General features: G+C 57.8%; 2 protein-coding genes across 4 annotated transcripts; one reads left to right on the forward strand and one right to left on the reverse strand.

The window, feature by feature from the left end:
• Positions 1-625: 625 nt before the first annotated feature.
• On the reverse strand, positions 626-7418 carry TAF1D (TATA-box binding protein associated factor, RNA polymerase I subunit D; the record flags this gene model as incomplete). Its single annotated transcript, XM_084248509.1, has 7 exons — positions 626-650; positions 1202-1364; positions 1636-1696; positions 1787-1959; positions 2842-3217; positions 3402-3590; positions 7396-7418. 6 exons carry the CDS (start codon positions 7416-7418, stop codon positions 1233-1235), a joined length of 954 nt encoding a protein of 317 aa, XP_084104635.1. The 3' UTR covers positions 626-650; positions 1202-1232.
• Positions 7419-8174: 756 nt separating this feature from the next.
• On the forward strand, positions 8175-17097 carry LOC311180741 (ester hydrolase C11orf54; the record flags this gene model as incomplete). 3 transcript variants are annotated; one of them, XM_084248657.1, is made up of 8 exons in its annotated part: positions 8175-8229; positions 9820-9918; positions 11068-11141; positions 11297-11398; positions 11946-12122; positions 12489-12638; positions 16245-16361; positions 16924-17097. In XM_084248657.1, 8 exons carry the CDS (start codon positions 8175-8177, stop codon positions 17095-17097), a joined length of 948 nt encoding a protein of 315 aa, XP_084104783.1. The 3 variants fall into 3 exon arrangements, with proteins under 3 accessions (XP_084104783.1, XP_084104784.1, XP_084104785.1); XM_084248658.1 differs by lacking the exon at positions 12489-12638; XM_084248659.1 differs by lacking the exon at positions 11946-12122.
• Positions 17098-17374: the final 277 nt, after the last annotated feature.

Genomic DNA, 17374 nt, shown 5'->3' on the forward strand with positions numbered 1-17374 from the left:
CAGGCCTACAGCAAAGCCCCATCGGGATAGACCTCAACCAAGGCCACGGCTTATGTCTTGAGTCCCTCTTCCATTTTATTACATTCTTTTTTTTTTTTTTAAAGATTTATTTATACAAGCACTGGGTACAGTCAGAAGCCGGAAGGGTGAAAGAATTCACCAGAGCCAGAGCGGGGAGCAGAACAGACTGACAAAATACACTGCTGAGGGGAGCAGTGGGCGTGGCAGGAGAGGTCTGCGCGCCATGTGGGACCCTCACCAGCGGCCGGGGATTGAATGGGGACTGAACAGGCGCTGCAGAGGCTGCGGGCAGCTTCGCAGCCCAGCGCTCAACTGCTGCACCACTGGGGAGGCCCTTATTACATTTTCTTAATTTAGATTGTGTTTTATGTGTAAGTCATGCTGTTTGTCCAAGGTGGCAATATTCAAACTATTTCCACACCCAGTTCAACTGGTACAGTGTAAACATTCAAATGGGTAGATCTAGATTCATTTTCTGAAGTCAATCTTACAAGTTCTTCCAGTAATGAAATGTCTTTCAGTCTGTAGGATTTAGTCATCTGACAATTTACTATACTTAGAGTTGGTCCAAAAACTCACCAGAAGACATCTATCTTTAGGTTAGTCCAGATACTTCTCAAGATCTAAACCTAAAAAACAGAAGCAGTCCTTGTTCCACATGTTGGTATCGAAAAGAGAACGCAAAATTCCCTACATTCTTTTTAAATGATCCCTTCTAGCCTTGGAAGTAACCTTTATTATTGATCTATTTTAGGTATCATGTTCCTTCTTACATGTATCAAAACTCATACTGAACAATGAGTTCTGGGTTGCAAAAGAGGATTTATTCTTTGCACCTGTCTCAAAGTCTTTGTCCACACATCAAACAAAAACAAACACAAGTGCTAGGCTAGAATGCAACGTCCTATGTGACAATTGGCAGTGGTAGTCGAAGTCCAGTTTTTTATGATGAGAAAAAAATGTGCCTCCTCCCCATTATTGATGTTTTCCCAAGATTACAATTTCTGAACTTTCTGACTCATTGCTCAAGTCACACCTTTAAACTTTATCTGTCAAGGATAACGAAACATGATTTCTTTCAAAATCTCAAATTTTCAACACATTTAATAAGCACTTTAATTGCCTCTCTTATCTCCTTAGATTAAAACTTCAAGAATTATCACTAAGCTGGTGCGTGTACCCGCAGCATGTTTCCTTCAGAGCTGCCTTCTCTACTGATCACTGCTCTCTGTCTGCGTTTCCGTGTTAGACACAGCTGCTGCTTCAGCGCACTCCTCTTGTTCTTCTAAGTATACCTCCATCTTCTTTGGTAATGCAGAGCTTATTATGAAATAATCCTCCTCCTGCATAAAAAACCAACATTGACATTAAAAATCATTCATTTACTTATTACAGAATCTGAGCGCTAGTGTTGAAATAACCTGGATTTGTCTGTTGAAAATTTCCTCACTTCTCATCACCTACCCAAAATAGTCCATTTTTATTCCAGTATCAATTGCACCAAATGCATTGAGCCTTAATAAAATTGAATCTAGAGTAATTACTGCTTGAAAAATAATCAGTACCAATGCTGCCCTCCCTCCTAAAATGAGATGGGATAAAAAGGTCACTTACCACCAATTCAATGTCACATTCATCATCATCTTCAACAGTTGTTTCATCTTCATCTTCTGCTCTGTAACATTAAAATTAGTCCAATGTCAAATTGTCCATGACCCAGTTAGTCACACCTGCAACACCCACTACTCCCCAGGGCCGGGCTTACGCTGACTCAATAGGAGAAATAGGCCCGTCGTCGTCCAAATATTTGTATCTTCGACTATCAAGATCATCTTTTTCTAAATCTTCATCAACGTTCATTTGCTTCAAGGATTCCTTGAGGTGGTGTTCATACTTTAGTTTTTCAAGGTAGTTGAAAAATCCTCTTGCCACAGCTTGCTATGGACATCAAATACATGTGAAGTCATGACATTGCAAAATAATTTGACTGTGACTCAGATGCCTCTTCCAAAATGGCCAAATCTTGATGTCACTGGTCTGCAAAGGCGCAATGTATCAATGTGCCAACTGATGGTCATAAGGAGATTTCACTGTCCTATCTAGCAAGTCATCAAACCGAGTTAGAGTGGTGCCAAGAAAAAATTGAAGCCCAGGGCCTCCCCTGGTGGCGCAGTGGTTTAACGCGGGGCTGCCCGCAGCCTCTGCAGCACCAGTTTGATCCCAGGCCACCGGCAAGGGTCCCACGTGGTATGACAGACCTCTCCTGCCGCCCGCTGCTCCCCTCAGCAGTGAATTTCGTCCATCTGCCTGTTCTGTTCCCCTTTCTGACTCTGGTGAATTCTCTCACCCTCCCACGCTTCTGACTGTACCCAGTGCTTGTATAAATAAATAAAATGTTTTTTTTTTTTTAAAAATTGAAGCCCAAATCTTACGCTAAAGTCATTTAAATCTTGGAAGTGACAGAATGCCATGGAATCAAAGTATCAATAACAAACACTTGAGTTTCCTACTAATTTCTGTAAAAGGAAATCTGAGGTCACTGGGCACCAACAGCAGGCGGGGCCTGGCCTGGATCACTGCACACCCCTGCGGTTGTGTGGGCACCGGGGATGTTACCAGACCGGCCAGGACGCGAGCAGGAAGCGCGTGCACAGCCGGGGAGCGCGCCTGCTGCAGGCCACCGAGCCAGCCACGTGAGGGCTGCGCTCATCAGCCCGGAAGTCTGAGCTCAGGTCCTTGACAGGAGCTCGAATTTTAATAGCGGCCAATAAATCTGAAGACATTTAGCGATGTGTGCAGCCCCACAGAGAAAATAATTACCTCAAAGGTTAAGATTTTTCTCCAGGGCAACGGCTTCCTTCCATTCTCTGACTCCAGGAACGGGAACCCGGAGCCTTTGTCTTTGATCTGCTTCCTCTTGATGCGCGAGGCTCTGCTCCTGCTGCCTTTGGGCCTCCCCCGGGGTCTTCCTGTGGGCTTGTATTTTCTCTTTCTACGTTTTTTCCTATTTTTAAATCTTTCAAAAATTGCTTTTAATGTCAACGGTCTCGGCTCGAAAGAGTCGTCACTGGATGAGTCTCTCGCTCGCACCTTCTCAGGCGGACGAAGCCCCCTCCCCGCGGGCTTCCTCTGCGGCCGCTCCGGCGAGCGCGGGGCGCGCGGGGCCCCCCACAGGCCGCTGCCCGACGAGCGCTCCCTGGAAAACAGGACAATCCCCGCTGCGCCCGCGTCCGCCCGGGGGTCCCCCCGCGGCCGTGCTCGCGTCCAGCCGGCGCCCGGGGCGGCCCCTCCGCCCGCACGACGGCGGCGCCCCCGCCCCGCCCCGCGCCCCCCGTGCCCCCCGCGCCCCCCGCGCCCCAGGGCCCGCCCGCGCCACGCACCCGCCGCTGTCCGCGCCGCCGCCGCCGGGGGGCGCCGTGGCCGGGGCGCCGGGGCCGTCTCGGGGGCCGCCCTCCCTGCCCTCGGCGGGCGGAGGCTCCGCGGGCCCAGCCGCGCCCCGGCCCCCCGCGCCCCGTGTCCGCAGCAGCGAGGCCAGCGCGCAGAAAGGACGCGCCCGCCGCGCGGCGCCGCTAAGAGTGGGCCCCGGTCTCGCGATAACAGGAGGGCCCGGAAGGGCGGGGCTGCGCGGGGCGGGGCTGCGCGGGGCGGGGGCGGGGCTGCGCGGGGGCGGGGCTGCGCGGGGGCGGGGCTGCGCGGGGCGGGGCTGCGCGGGGCGGGGCCGCGCGGGGGCGGGGCGAGCCGGCCGAGGCACGCTGGCGGGGTTCGGGGCCCCGCGTCGCGGGTGAGTGGGGGTCGGAGGCGCGAACCAGCCCGGCCCGGCCGCCCCCCGGCGCTCCTGGGCCTGCGGGGCGCGCCGGGACTCCGGGGGGCGGCGGGGGCCGGGGGGAGGGAAAGGGGTGTCGGGGTGCGCGGCTGGGGGCGGCCGGGGCGAGGGGTCCGGGGGCGCGGCTGGGGCGGGTCGGGGCCCGGGGGCGCGGCCGGGGGCGCGGCGGGCACCCCTGAAGGCCCAGCGCGGGGCGGGCCGGGGGCCGCTGGGCGAGCGCCGGGCCTGGCGGACCCGCCCCCGCCCCCGCCCGTCGGGGCCGAGTGGACGCGCCCGCAGTGGAGGGACTGGCCGCCCGCCGCCGCCTGCAGGGCCCGGGGCCGGCGGGAGAGAAGGGCCCCCGCCGCCCCGCCCCGCCCCGCCCCGCCCCGCCCCGCCCCAGAGAGCCGCCCGCAGACCGGCCTCCACGTGGTCCGCCGCCCCCCACACGCCACACACACCACACACCACACATACACCCACAGCACACACACCACACACACCACACTCACCACACTCACCACACACACCACACACACCACACTCACCACACTCACCACACTCACCACACACACCACACTCACCACACTCACCACACACACCACACTCACCACACTCACCACACACACCACACTCACCACACTCACCACACTCACCACACACACCACACACACCACACTCACCACACTCACCACACTCACCACACACACCACACACACCACACTCACCACACTCACCACACACACCACACACACCACACTCACCACACTCACCACACTCACCACACACACCACACACACCACACTCACCACACTCACCACACACACCACACTCACCACACTCACCACACACACCACACTCACCACACTCACCACACTCACCACACACACCACACACACCACACTCACCACACTCACCACACTCACCACACACACCACACACACCACACTCACCACACTCACCACACTCACCACACACACCACACACACCACACACACCACACTCACCACACACACCACACTCACCACACACCACACTCACCACACTCACCACACTCACCACACACACCACACTCACCACACACACCACACACACCACACACACCACACTCACCACACACACCACACTCACCACACACACCACACACACCACACTCACCACACTCACCACACACACCACACACACCACACTCACCACACTCACCACACACACCACACTCACCACACTCACCACACACACCACACTCACCACACACACCACACTCACCACACTCACCACACTCACCACACACACCACACACACCACACTCACCACACACACCACACTCACCACACACACCACACTCACCACACACACCACACACACCACACTCACCACACACACCACACTCACCACACACACCACACACACCACACTCACCACACATACACTCACAGCACACACACCACACTCACCACACTCACCACACACCACACATTGCCGCAGACCAGCACAGCGATGGACGATGAGGCCGTCTCAGGGTTGAGAGACTGCGCAGGTGGTCAGGGATTCGGTGAATAAATGACACACAGACACACCTGAAGAGAGTGAAAATCTGAGTGCGTCTTTATTAAGCTAGTGGTCAGTGTATAGATGTTTTTCTAAAGGCACAGGAACAGTGAACATCAAAGAGATCAGTTTGCTCATAGGCTTAGCTTAATTGACGGGGCAGTGATTTATGTCCGAAGTTACCTCTGGACCTAGCCGCATTCCTAATTGGACAGGCTATAAATTCTTTCTACTGTTCTATATAATTATTTTTTAGTTGCACTAACTATCATTTTTACTCATAATTAATTGTCATGGGTGAATTTATTTTATAATGCAGTTAATATCAAAGGTACTAAAGTTAAGCACATAATAGAAAGATTATTAAACTAACAATGTTTAGTAATGTTTCATTTGCATTAGCCTAATTATTAAATTAGGTATGTTTTTTAATTAGCAATCAATGACCAGAAAAAGGAAAGATTTTAGAGAGACAGTTGTAGCAGAATAAAGTGTGTGGGCCTTGAGAAAGCGAGATAAGGTTCCAGGTGGTCAGCATTTCTTTTAATCATCTTTGTGGCCGCTTTTGATGGTCGTTATTTCTTGGCAGGCATTCGGCTTCTCTGCATCTCAGGGAGTTTGCTGTTCTCCCCCTGCGCGCTGGTTCCTTGCCCACGCCGGACCTCAGGGACCATGGCAACAGCCATTAGCCCTGAGGGTCACTGCGGGGGGGGGGGGGTGCACCAACACATACACTCACAGCACACACCACAGCACACACACCACACACTTAACACACACCACACATACACTCACAGCACACACCACAGCACACACACCACACACACCACACTCACCACACACACCACACACACCACACACACCACACTCACCACACACACCACACACACCACACTCACCACACACACCACACTCACCACACACACCACACACACCACACACACCACACTCACCACACACACCACACTCACCACACTCACCACACTCACCACACACACCACACACACCACACTCACCACACACACCACACTCACCACACACACCACACACACCACACTCACCACACTCACCACACACACCACACACACCACACACACCACACTCACCACACTCACCACACTCACCACACTCACCACACACACCACACACACCACACTCACCACACTCACCACACACACCACACACACCACACTCACCACACACACCACACACACCACACTCACCACACTCACCACACACACCACACACTCATCACACACATTACACACTCACCGCACACATCACACATACACCCCCCACACACACCGCAGACACGCGTGCAGCCGCTGCACTGCAGGCGGCGCAGCTGTGGAGAAGGGCTTCAGGTCTGTTTTAATGAGGAAGGAAACGCAGGCCCTCCGCGGGGGAGCCGGCCTTGGGCTCGGGCGAGGCTTCTCGCCACCCCGCCCTGCAGAAGCGTCCAGGGCCTCGCAGAGCAGATGCCATGTTCTCAGTCGGTGCCCGCCGGATTCTGAGAGACTTGGGTAGCGCCGGCATGTGGGAAGCTGGGTCTCCCGTCCACCTGCAGCTGGCTCAGAAGTCAGCGTGCAAGGGCCTCCCTGGCTCCCGCGGGGGGTCCCCTTCAAAAGCCTGTGTGAGATGGTCCCCCCCCCGCCCCCGCCCTGGCCCAGGCCAGAGTGTGCCCCTTCACTCGCTGCGGAGCGGGCGGGGCGGGGGAGCCTCAGGTGAACAGGGTGTTCCATTAACAGCCTCCACGAGGACGCTGCGTGCCCTGCGCCCGCTGGTCCAGGGCTCGCTGCACCCCCGCGCTCGGCCGGGGAGGGGACCTCCCACCTCGTGCCACTTTCATTTGGCACCTTCGTTTGGGCTTTCATTTTATCCCCTCTCCCTGCCTGCGTGCGCACCCCCGCCCTGGCGGTAAGAGATGGCCCGCGCCCGCTCCTGCTCTGTGCCCGCCTGTCCTGGCACAGTCGCCAGTTATTCTGCTTAGGGCCTCAAAATAAGGAAACGTTAAAGCTGTTTACCAAGCCGGGCACGAAATACACATCGTCTTTACCAGGGTTTTAAAATAAAAGTACTGGCCCCCCCCCCACTCCATCCCCCCACGGTGGCGCAGCGCTTGAGCGCCGAGCTGTGGAGCTGCCCCCAGCCTCTGCAGCGCGCTTAGATCCCCCGCCTGCCAGGGAGAACCCCACAGGGCGCACAGACCTCCTGCCGCGCCCGCGGCTCCCCTCGGCACTGTCTTCCCTCCATCTGCCTGCTCTGCTCCCCGCTCTGGCTCTGGTGAATCCTCTCACCCTCCCGCGCTTCTGACCTGTGCCCCGGTTCTTGTGTAAAAGAAATCAATCTTTAAAAAAAATAAAAGCTCTGAGGTGAAGGTCACAAGCTGATCAGCTGTGTCTGTTGCTGCCAGGACTCGTTTTCTTTGGCAAACGTGATGATCTAAGAAGCGTGTGTAATACGTGGCCTCGCTGTCAAGCGCAGGACGACACAACCTGCGGTCGGGGACCTGCCTGTGCTGCTCTGCACCCCCACATCCTGCTGATTCACAGACCTTTAGAGCTAACCAGGCTTTTCCGCTTTTCCACCAGCCGTCAGACCGCCCTGTCCAGATATACCGGAGCGATTGCCCTCTGGCCGGCCTCTCCCCTGGCCTGGGAGCGGGGGGCGTGTTCACCTGGACTAGTAAACACTGAGGCCGCCCTTTGCCCCCGCAGGAGTGAGCTCGAAGGCCCGTGCAGGCGCCCCGAGACCGTGCGAGCAGCCTGCAGCGTCTTCCCTGCGCCCCTCGCCGCCGGGGACCATGTCCTGCCCCGAGTTCGCCTTCCACGTGCCAGGCCTGCAGGAGCTCGCTGGAGGTGAGCTGAGCAGCTACCTGGGCAGGGGTTTCATTGTTCTAGGGAGAGAACTAAAGCCAAAAAGTAAACAAGACCGTGGGATCATTCTTTCAAGACGGAACTCGCTTCCCTTCTCGCTGTCTGGGCCGCTTCCATCAGGCCCCGGGTCTGCCCCCCAACAATCTAAAGTATTTGAGGATTTTCCGCAAGATTCCACCTCTGCAGCCTGACAGCCAAGAGAGGGCGATACCTCAGCGCACCTGACGCCCCAGGCGCCGCCCGGTTTTGCATTGTTGGCTTCTCTGGCAGGTGCTCCTTCCCTCAGCCCCCTGGTTCCCAAGATACCCGCCCCCGCCGCCCAGCGGCCGCCTCAGCCTTCCTGTGTCTGTGGTTTGTATTTCACTTCATCCCAGCGAGACTTTCCAGAAGCCTCCCACGGTAAAGGCGGAGGGACACGGATGAGAAAACCCTCAGCAGGGACAGAGAACGAAGCTGCAAGTAAAACTCAAAGCTGCCTGTCAGGAAGCTGACCCTCGCCGGGCAGCCTTGGGCTCTGCTCTGAGGGACCCCCCTTTCTCTCAATGCCTCTGTCCCGGCTGGTCCTCTGACCCGAAGAGTTCGCGGCCCTGAGTTTCGCGTCCCGTCTTCCCTGAGCCGGGCCGTGCGGTGGACAGTCCACGGCGAGCGGGCCCGTCCTCCAGGGCCTCTCCGTGACCCCGCTCCATGCTGCACCCGCTCCTGCCCTTCCTGCATGCCCACCCCGGCGTCTGCCCGGCAGGAGGGCCGCCCCCGCCAGCTTGTTTGCGCTTTACGGAAGGTCTTAGGAGAACTTGGTCCCTCGTCGCTGGTTAAAAATCCAATTTCTCTACATTTCCGCAAAGTGAAGCTCACCCTGTTTATAAATCTGCCGGGGTCTGTCCGGAGGCCGTGTCCGGTGGGCCGGCCTGGCCCCGTGTGGGCGGGGGTGGGGGCTGCGGCCCGATGGAGCCCAGCTCTCGCTCACCTGGCCTGGGGCCCCGGGCGCACTCTGCTCGCGAGCCTGCTCCCCCCGAGACCGTTTGTTCCTCGCTTTCTCGCGCCGTGTCCCGAACAGCAGGCCCCTGGCGGGCACAGGCCACCGGCCGCCCCGCACTGCCCCCCACTCACCGCCCTCCCGCCTGCCGCCCGCGCTGGGCCGCCCTGGCTCCTGTCTCCGGAGAGACCTGTCTGTGAAGGAGCGTCTGTCGGCGCCCGGCGGACGCCCTCCCGCATCTGCGCCTCTGGTCCCGCGTCTCGTCCGTAAATGGCACTGGGTCGCGGCGAGCGGGGCCGCTTTCGGGCAGCTTGCTTCTCCACAGCGCAGGTTGGGGGAGCTTCTCCCCAAAGGGCAGGTGGTGCCCCTGAGTCAGTGTGCTCCACGGTCCCAGCCCCCGGCCCGAGGGGCACAGGGCATTCTGCTGCTCAGGCCGCGTCCTCGCCCCCCGTGCGTCTGCATCTCGTCACCTTCACTCACACCCTGCCCCCCCGGAAAGAACCTGGGGCCTGGGTTTAGTGTGGGAATGTGGCGCAGAAATGGGGAGACTGGGTGGTGGTGGCAGGTTTCCCCGAAAACTCAGCGGCCCCCGTCTCTAGTCCTGCAGAAGGGGCTGGAGGAGAACTTCGCCGACGTCCAGGTCTCCGTGGTCGACTGCCCGGACCTGACCCAGGAGCCGTTTGCCTTCCCAGCGAAAGGTCAGTGATCCAGCCCCAGCGCTGCACCTCGGTCCGTGTCTTTCTGAACCGGAATTGCTCTCAGAACCCCTGCAGAGCGGGCGCCGCCGACCGGGAGTCCAAAGGCAACTTGCTGGGCAGAGCGTCCGCTGGAGGTGCCGAGGGTGGCGGCCGAGCCTGAGTCTGTTTCTGTCTCCCGTGGACACACTCGTCCACACCCCGCCACAGCGGGTCCGTGGCCCTTGCAGGCTGAGCGCCTGGCCGGGCCTGGCTGCAGCCTCGTGCCCCAGAGTGCCCGGGAGCCCCTGGAGCTCACAGGCGAGGCCCTGGGTTCCAGAGCACCCTGAAACTGTGCCACACTTGCGTACACCCCTGCTTTTTTTTTTTTCAAGATTTATTTTATTTATTTATGCTATAAGAGCTGGGGTGCAGGCCAGAGGTGCGGGGGGTGAGAGGACTCACCAGAGACAGAGCGGGGAGCAGAACAGGTGGATCCACTGAAATCCACTGCTGAGGGGAGCAGCGGGGAGACAGGAGAGGTCTGCTGCACCCTGTGGGTAGCTCCCTGGCCGGGGATGGACTCAGGCTGCAGTGGCTGGTGATAGCTTGATAGTGCTGAGTCTTAACCCCTGAGACCCCAGGGAGGCCCCCACTCCCCCAATTTTTAAACTAAAGGCTCCAAGGTCCCCCTCGTCTGCACACTGTTGTCAGTGTGATGAGGGTCGGGAGATGTTTTCTAGCATTTTCCTTTAATTTGTCAGGTGGCGTGGGCTGTCTAGCCACCCTGAGTCATCCACTGTACTTGTCTGTGGCCTGTGAAAAGAACAAACCAAGACAAGCTCTCGGTGCTTCCTGCGGGGCGGCGAGGCCAGGGCCATGGCTCGGAAGCTGGGGTGCACCCTGGGGGGCTGGCTGGGTGCTCCCGAGGCCCCCAAGCTGCGGGTCGCCTGGGCTTGCACACACTTGCCTTTCTCAGCAGTGGTTTCCAAGTGTTTGAAACAAACGCCCAACTCCCATGTCAGGGAACCAGCCGAGGGCCCGTTCCCGCTCCTCACGGAGGCCGCGGGCCGGGCATGTTTGCTCACGCGCGCTTGAGTTTAACAGTAGCGTGCCCCGAAACAGGCCAGCGTGCCCTGGCGCTCTGGCCCTAGTGGACATTGTGTTTTGCAGGCATCTGCGGGAAGACGCGGATCGCCGAGGTGGGCGGCGTGCCCTACCTGCTGCCACTGGTGAACAGGAGCAGGGTGAGCTGGGCCTCCCGCGCGGGCGCTGGCCGGGCCTGGTCTCTGTGCCTGGGGCGCGCTGGCCAGTCGCGCAAGGACATGCCCGTCGGTTCGGTGACGAGAGGCAGCCCGGGGCGGGTGCAGCCGGGGCCTGAGCGGCATCTCCTCCCATCCAGGTCTACGATCTCAATCGGATCGCCAAGGACATCAAGCTCCCTGGGGCCTTTATCCTCGGTGCGGGCGCAGGCCCCTTCCACACGCTTGGCTTCAATTCTGAGGTGAGCTCAGTGGGGCTTTGTCTCACTGCCCGTCCCAAGGCCGCCGCCCCACGGCCCCATGCTTGGCCGTGGGGTGCCATGTACTGGCCCCCGCCTGCTCAGATTTCTCGGGGTTACCTGGTTTAGGGGAGACCAGGCACCACCACGGACTGTGGGCGCACTGGGCTGTGAAAGAGGGGGGCTCGTGTCAGCGTGTGCGTAGCTGCATGTCTTCGTCCCTGGCGTGAGGCAGCTTTGTGGAGGGGATGGAGTGTTTGGCCACCTGGTCGGCTCCGCCTCTCAGGTCCTCACAGACCTCCCGGGAGAAGCTCGATCCTGAGCAGGAGCGAGGGCTCCTCCGTCGGCCACGCTCCCTCAGCCTCCTCAGGTGACCGCCGCCCGCAGTCACACCGGTTCTTCTGCAGAAACGTTAATAAAAGTTGCCTGGAACTCAGGACAGGGACGCGTAAACTCTCAAAGTAGACATGTTCAAGCAAACGTCGCAGCATTGCAGAAACGCTGAGCAATGGCGGCGCGTGGCTGTTACCGGATTCTCTCCCCTTTGCAGTTCATGCCCATTGTCCAGACGGAAGGCGGACACCGGCCTCCCGTGAACGGAAGCTACTTTGCCCACATCAACCCCGCAGACGGAGGGTGCCTCCTGGAGAAGTACAACGAGAAACACCGCGACTTCGGGTGTGCGCTGCTGGCTAACCTTTTTGCCAGCGAGGGCCAACCTGGAAAGGTGATTTGGTTCATAAAACACCATGTTCTCCAGAAGTTCTCGAGTAGCTACCGTGTGAACTCTCATTGCCACAAATACGGTTTTCTTAAGAAAATCCAAGGCTACCTGAGTCAGAGATCTTAGAACAACTCAGTGAGCAAAGACTGAGAGTCCAGAAAGCATAAGCTGTGTGTGCCGGCCTCGCGGCACGTGGCTTCCTGAGATGTGCTGTGTGGCACCCGCACGCACTCTGCGCACGTTATCTTATTGATCGGTCGGGGCGCCTCTACTCACGTCTGGGCACGCTGGGCCCTCAGGTGTTGGGGCATGTCTCAGCCCCCCTGAAACACTGCTGCGTAGGCGACAGACATGCCTCTGTCCTCATAGGTCATCGAGGTGAGAGCCAAAAGGAGGACCGGAAAGCTGAACTTCGTGTCCTGCATGAGACAGACGCTGGAGAAACACTACGGGGATAAGCCTGTGGGGCTGGGCGGCACCTTCTTGGTCCAGAAGGGCAGAGTGAAGACCCACATCATGGTGAGCCACGCGGGTGTGCGCGCTGGGCCTGGGGTTTCTGGTGCAGATCAGTCTGTGGAGACGTGCTAGACAAGTCCTCTTCTTGTGACCGAGTTGCTTCAAAGTCTTAGTGACAAGCTTTCCCACTGTGAGGTGATCGCCACGAGAGCCCTTAGCCCAGGTCCATCTGGTAGAACTTCCTTTCCAGTGTTGGCTTTTTTTTTTTAAGATTTATTTACCCATACAAGAGCCGGGGTATAGACCAGAGTTGAGGGGGTTCACCAGAGACAGAGTGGGAAGCAGAACAGGCAGACTGGGGCCTCCCCAGTGGCGCAGCGGTTGAGCGCTGGGTTGCAAAGCTGCCCGTGGCCTCTGTGGCGCCAGTTCAATCTCCGGCTGCTCCCGGTCACCAGAGGAGGGTCCCACATGGCGTGCAGACCTCTCCTGCCGCCCGCTGCTCCCCTCAGCAGTGTCCTTCGGTCCTTCTGCCTGCTCTGCTCCCCGCTCTGGCTCTGGTGAATTCTCTCACCCTCCCGCGCTTCTGACTGTACCCAGTGCATGTATAAACAAACAAACAAACAAATAAATAAATAAAACATGCCTCTATTAAAAAAAAAAAAAAGAACAGGCAGACTGACTGAAATCCACTGCTGAGGGGAGCAGCTGGGAGACAGGAGAGGTCTGCTGCACCATGAGGGTAGCTCCCTGGCCGGGGATTGAACTCATGCAGCAGTGGCTGTGGATTGCTTCATAGGTTGCGTCTTAACCCCTGCGCACCAGGGAGGCCCCTACAGTTTTTTTTTTTTGTTTTGTTTTGTTTTTGAGCACTGGGTACAGTCAGAAGCGCGGGAGAGTGAGAGAATTCACCAGAGCCAGAGCGGGGAGCAGAGCAGGCAGAAGGACCAAAGGACACTGCTGAGGGGAGCAGCGGGTGCCAGGAGAGGTCTGCGCGCCAGGTGGGACCCTCCCCGGTGGCCGGGGATCGAACCAGCGCTGCAGAGGCTGCGGGCAGCTTCGCAGCCCAGCGCTCAACCGCTGCGCCACCAAGGGAGGCCCTGCAGTGTTTGCTTTTAAGGTCAAGATAGAGGTGAGGCTGGGACTCCAGACTGATTCTTGTTTTCATTGCCAGGATCCCGAATTCAGCCCCTAGACAGTGCCGTTACGATGACTGTGATTTGGGGGAAAGGACTCGGGAAAAGTGTGACATTATGGGCTAAGTATATACATGTATAAGACGCTCAGGACAGAATCCTGCACGAAGCCTGGGACGTTCAGAACCTCAGGAATAAGGTTAAGTGAACAAGTAGATGAATGGTGTACTAAGGTGATTACAACTTAGTTTCCTGTTTGTTTTGCTGGTCAAGTCAGAAAGCCTGTCTTGATGTTCTGTCCTGGTGGCTTTCAGTGGCGCGTCAGCTGGCCCTGCGCGGGAGATCCAGCTGTGAGAGTGCTTACTTCCTCCGATTATTAACAGGGATTTCCAGATAAATCTCTGTGTAAGCACCTAATGGTTGAAGGATTTTTCTTCAAGTCCATGCACTTTGCTCCTAGCTGTAGCCACCCCAGGCAGTGGCATCCCCAGAACTTGCTCCTCTTGAACCTGGAAGTCTGCACTGCGCGGCCAGCATCTGCCACCTCCCCGGCTCGCCACGCGCCAGCCACCGTCTCCTCTTTCCCCGAGCTGGGTCCTCAGGCGCCGCGTGAGCGCCTCCCACCTGCCCGGGCCACCCCGGTGCAGACAGCGGGTTGTTCTCTAGGGCTCCGAGACCCTCCGTTTGTCCTGCACGTGTGTGCACATGCAGACATGTGGCCCAACCCGCCATGCGCGCACGTCTTCGCCCCTCGCCCGTCCCCGAGCACCCAGAGGGCGCCCTGCGGGGCGTGAGCCACTGCCTTGGCCTTCGTTCCCCGGGGACGCTGGATCTCACGGGGGTGTTTTCCACAGGAATGGCCTCACTTCACCTTCCTGCCAGCACCCCTCGGCAGAGCTCGTTTCTTCTCAGTAACAGCGTCCTCTTAGGATGAGGCCCCGCGTCGGGGTTGGGCTGCCTCCTGGTGACGCGTGGCAGGGAGCGCTTTCCTTCATGCCTTTCGGCCACTCCATGTCTCCCTCGGAGACGTGTCGGCCCCAGTTCCGGCCATTTCTCAACAGGCCTGTTTCCTCGGCCGTCACCTTGCCTCGGTCCCTTGTCCCCTTTGGCCTCTTCACAGGCCACGGGCTACGCAGCCCTCGCTCCCACACGCTGCCTCCCGTTTGCTGAAGGTCTTTGCGGAGCAGCCTTTCAGGTTGACGTAGCCCCACTGGCTTATTCTCCCTCTGTTACCTGGACGGTTCGTGTCATGTCCGAGAGATTCTGATCAAATCATCTCCCCGTGCTGTCTTCTGAGAACGTGACAGCCGTAGCTCTTACATCCAGCTGTGTGATCTGCTCCGCGCTAGTGTCTGCATGGTGTAAAGTGAGGGTCTGGCCTTGTTCTTCCGCGCGTGGACATGCGCTTTCCCGGCAGCATCTGCGGGTGAGACTCCTCCCCACTGTGTGATCTTGGGCCCTCAGCGGATCGCATTTGATCAAAAAAGAAAAAACAGAAAAGAAAATCACATGATCTTATCTGCTGAGGCTTAGTTCTAGGACCCCTGGTCCATTGTGTTGGCCTCTGCAGGTCCCTGCGTCGGGCACTGCGGCCCCGCGGGGTGGCTGGCAGCGAGAGGGCCGAGGCCGCCGACCTTCTTCCTTTTCAAGAGTGTTCTGGCTCTTCTGGGCCCCTGGAGATTCCTTATCAATTTTGGAATGGCGTTTTCTGTTCCTGCGAATCTTTGTGTCACAGTTGGTGGCACTGGCCCCCACGGGCAGGGTGTGAGCAAGTGCAGGCCCACGGGATGCCTTTCGTGAGCTGTAGTCCTTCCGTGTGCCCGTCCAGCAGTGCGCTCTGGTTCTCTGTGTACAGGCCTGTGACTCCGGGATGAGGATAATCCCCCTATAGTTGTGTTTGATGTTTTCAATATCTTGGCTTCCCCCTCCATCTGCCCGCAGTGGCATGAGGTTTAGGATGAGCGTGAGAATGGGCACAGGAAGGCTGCGGGTTCTGAGACGTGAAGGGCAGCAGCGGCCTCCCCCTAACCCACTCCGCCTTGATTCAGTGTCTCAACAGCGGACACTGACCTTCTGAAACGAGGGCACGTAATTTCTTTTGCTGCCAGAAACAGTGAAGAGCAAGTATAAAAAGGCTTAGTAACGTTTTTGTTTTGTTTTGTTTTAAAGATTTATTTATTTATTTTATTTATTTATACAAGCACTGGGTACAGTCAGAAGCGCGGGAGGGTGAGAGAATTCACCAGAGCCAGAGCGGGGAGCAGAGCAGGCAGAAGGACCGAAGGACACTGCTGAGGGGAGCAGCGGGCGGCAGGAGAGGTCTGCGCGCCATGTGGGACCCTCCTCGGGTGGCCGGGGAGCAGCCGGGGATCGAACCGGCGCTGCCGAGGCTGCAGGCAGCTTCGCAACCCAGCGCTCAACCGCTGCGCCACCGGGGAGGCCCAGGCTTAGTAACATTTTTGACCCGATGAAACTGATTGAAAAGCGTGGTCCTCTGTGACTTCTGAGGCCACCCAGTGACCGTCTCTCACTGCAGCCCGCAGAGTTCTCCTCCTGCCCGCTGAAGTCCGACGAGGAGGTGAACACATGGCTGCGCTTCTACGAGATGGCGGCGCCCCTGGTGTGCCTGCCAGTGTTCGTGTCCCGGGACCCGGTGAGTCGCTGCCGCTGGCGCTGAGCGCAGCATGCTCGGCCCCACGGCCCCAAGGATCGGGCATCGTGTCCCATGAGAACAACAGTCAGCTTGAGACTTACCTTGAAAGACCAAGGAGCCGGGTGCTGGCTACCCGCTGGGCAAGCAGATTTTGCCTGCAATAAATGCAGGCGCCAACAACAACCGTGGTACTAAACAGAATCAAAACTAAGTGTTCTGATGCTGAAGCTTAAAAAATATATAACATATATTGGGAGCAACATCTACCAAAATACTAGCAATAACTTTCGACCCAGGGATCACAGGACTGGAGTTTCCTGAGTGTGCGTGTGTCTGCGTGCGCATGCCGACTTGGGCAGCACGGCACGTACGGGGTGTTCCTGAGCGAATAAAAAAGTAAAGCAGGTGTTTCTGGGAAGATACAGGAGAAACTGCTCATGCTGCCATCGGGTAGAAGGTGCGCAGGAGGGAGGGTAGAGGGAGGGAGAGGCCCCGCGGGAGGGCCTCTGCCTTCTTGGAGTCTTGGATGGGCCCAAATGCATTCTCTCCTGAAAAATCCCAGGGCTTCGACCTGCGCCTGGAGCACACGCACTTCTTCAGCCACCACGGGGAGGGCGGCCACTACCACCACGACACCACGCCCGACGCCGTGGAGTACCTGGGCTACTTCTCGCCCGCCGAGCTCCTGTACCGCGTGGACCAGCCGGAGGAGACGCACTCCTTTGGGCGAGACTAGGGGGTGCTCGTGCGCCAGGGGGGCCGGGGGTGGGGGGCAGGTCTGCCCAGACCCCTTTTGGGTGTTGCCAGGGCCCGGCTGGTCCCTGTAGAGCTACCGTAGAGGTAATTGGGCCCAAGATTCGTAATGGAGACATTGATCGTCTTCTGTCTATTCGGTAACAAAATCAGTATTTATGCCTTATACGTAAGCGTGATCGGGAGTCACGCAACTGTTCCCACCCCCCGATGGTGTCAAGTCACTTGTGACGATAACTTTCTCAAATGAGCCTCACAAC

The sequence above is a fragment of the Talpa europaea genome (genome assembly GCF_964194135.1).
Source record: "Talpa europaea genome assembly, chromosome: 12".
NCBI lineage: Eukaryota > Metazoa > Chordata > Mammalia > Eulipotyphla > Talpidae > Talpa > Talpa europaea.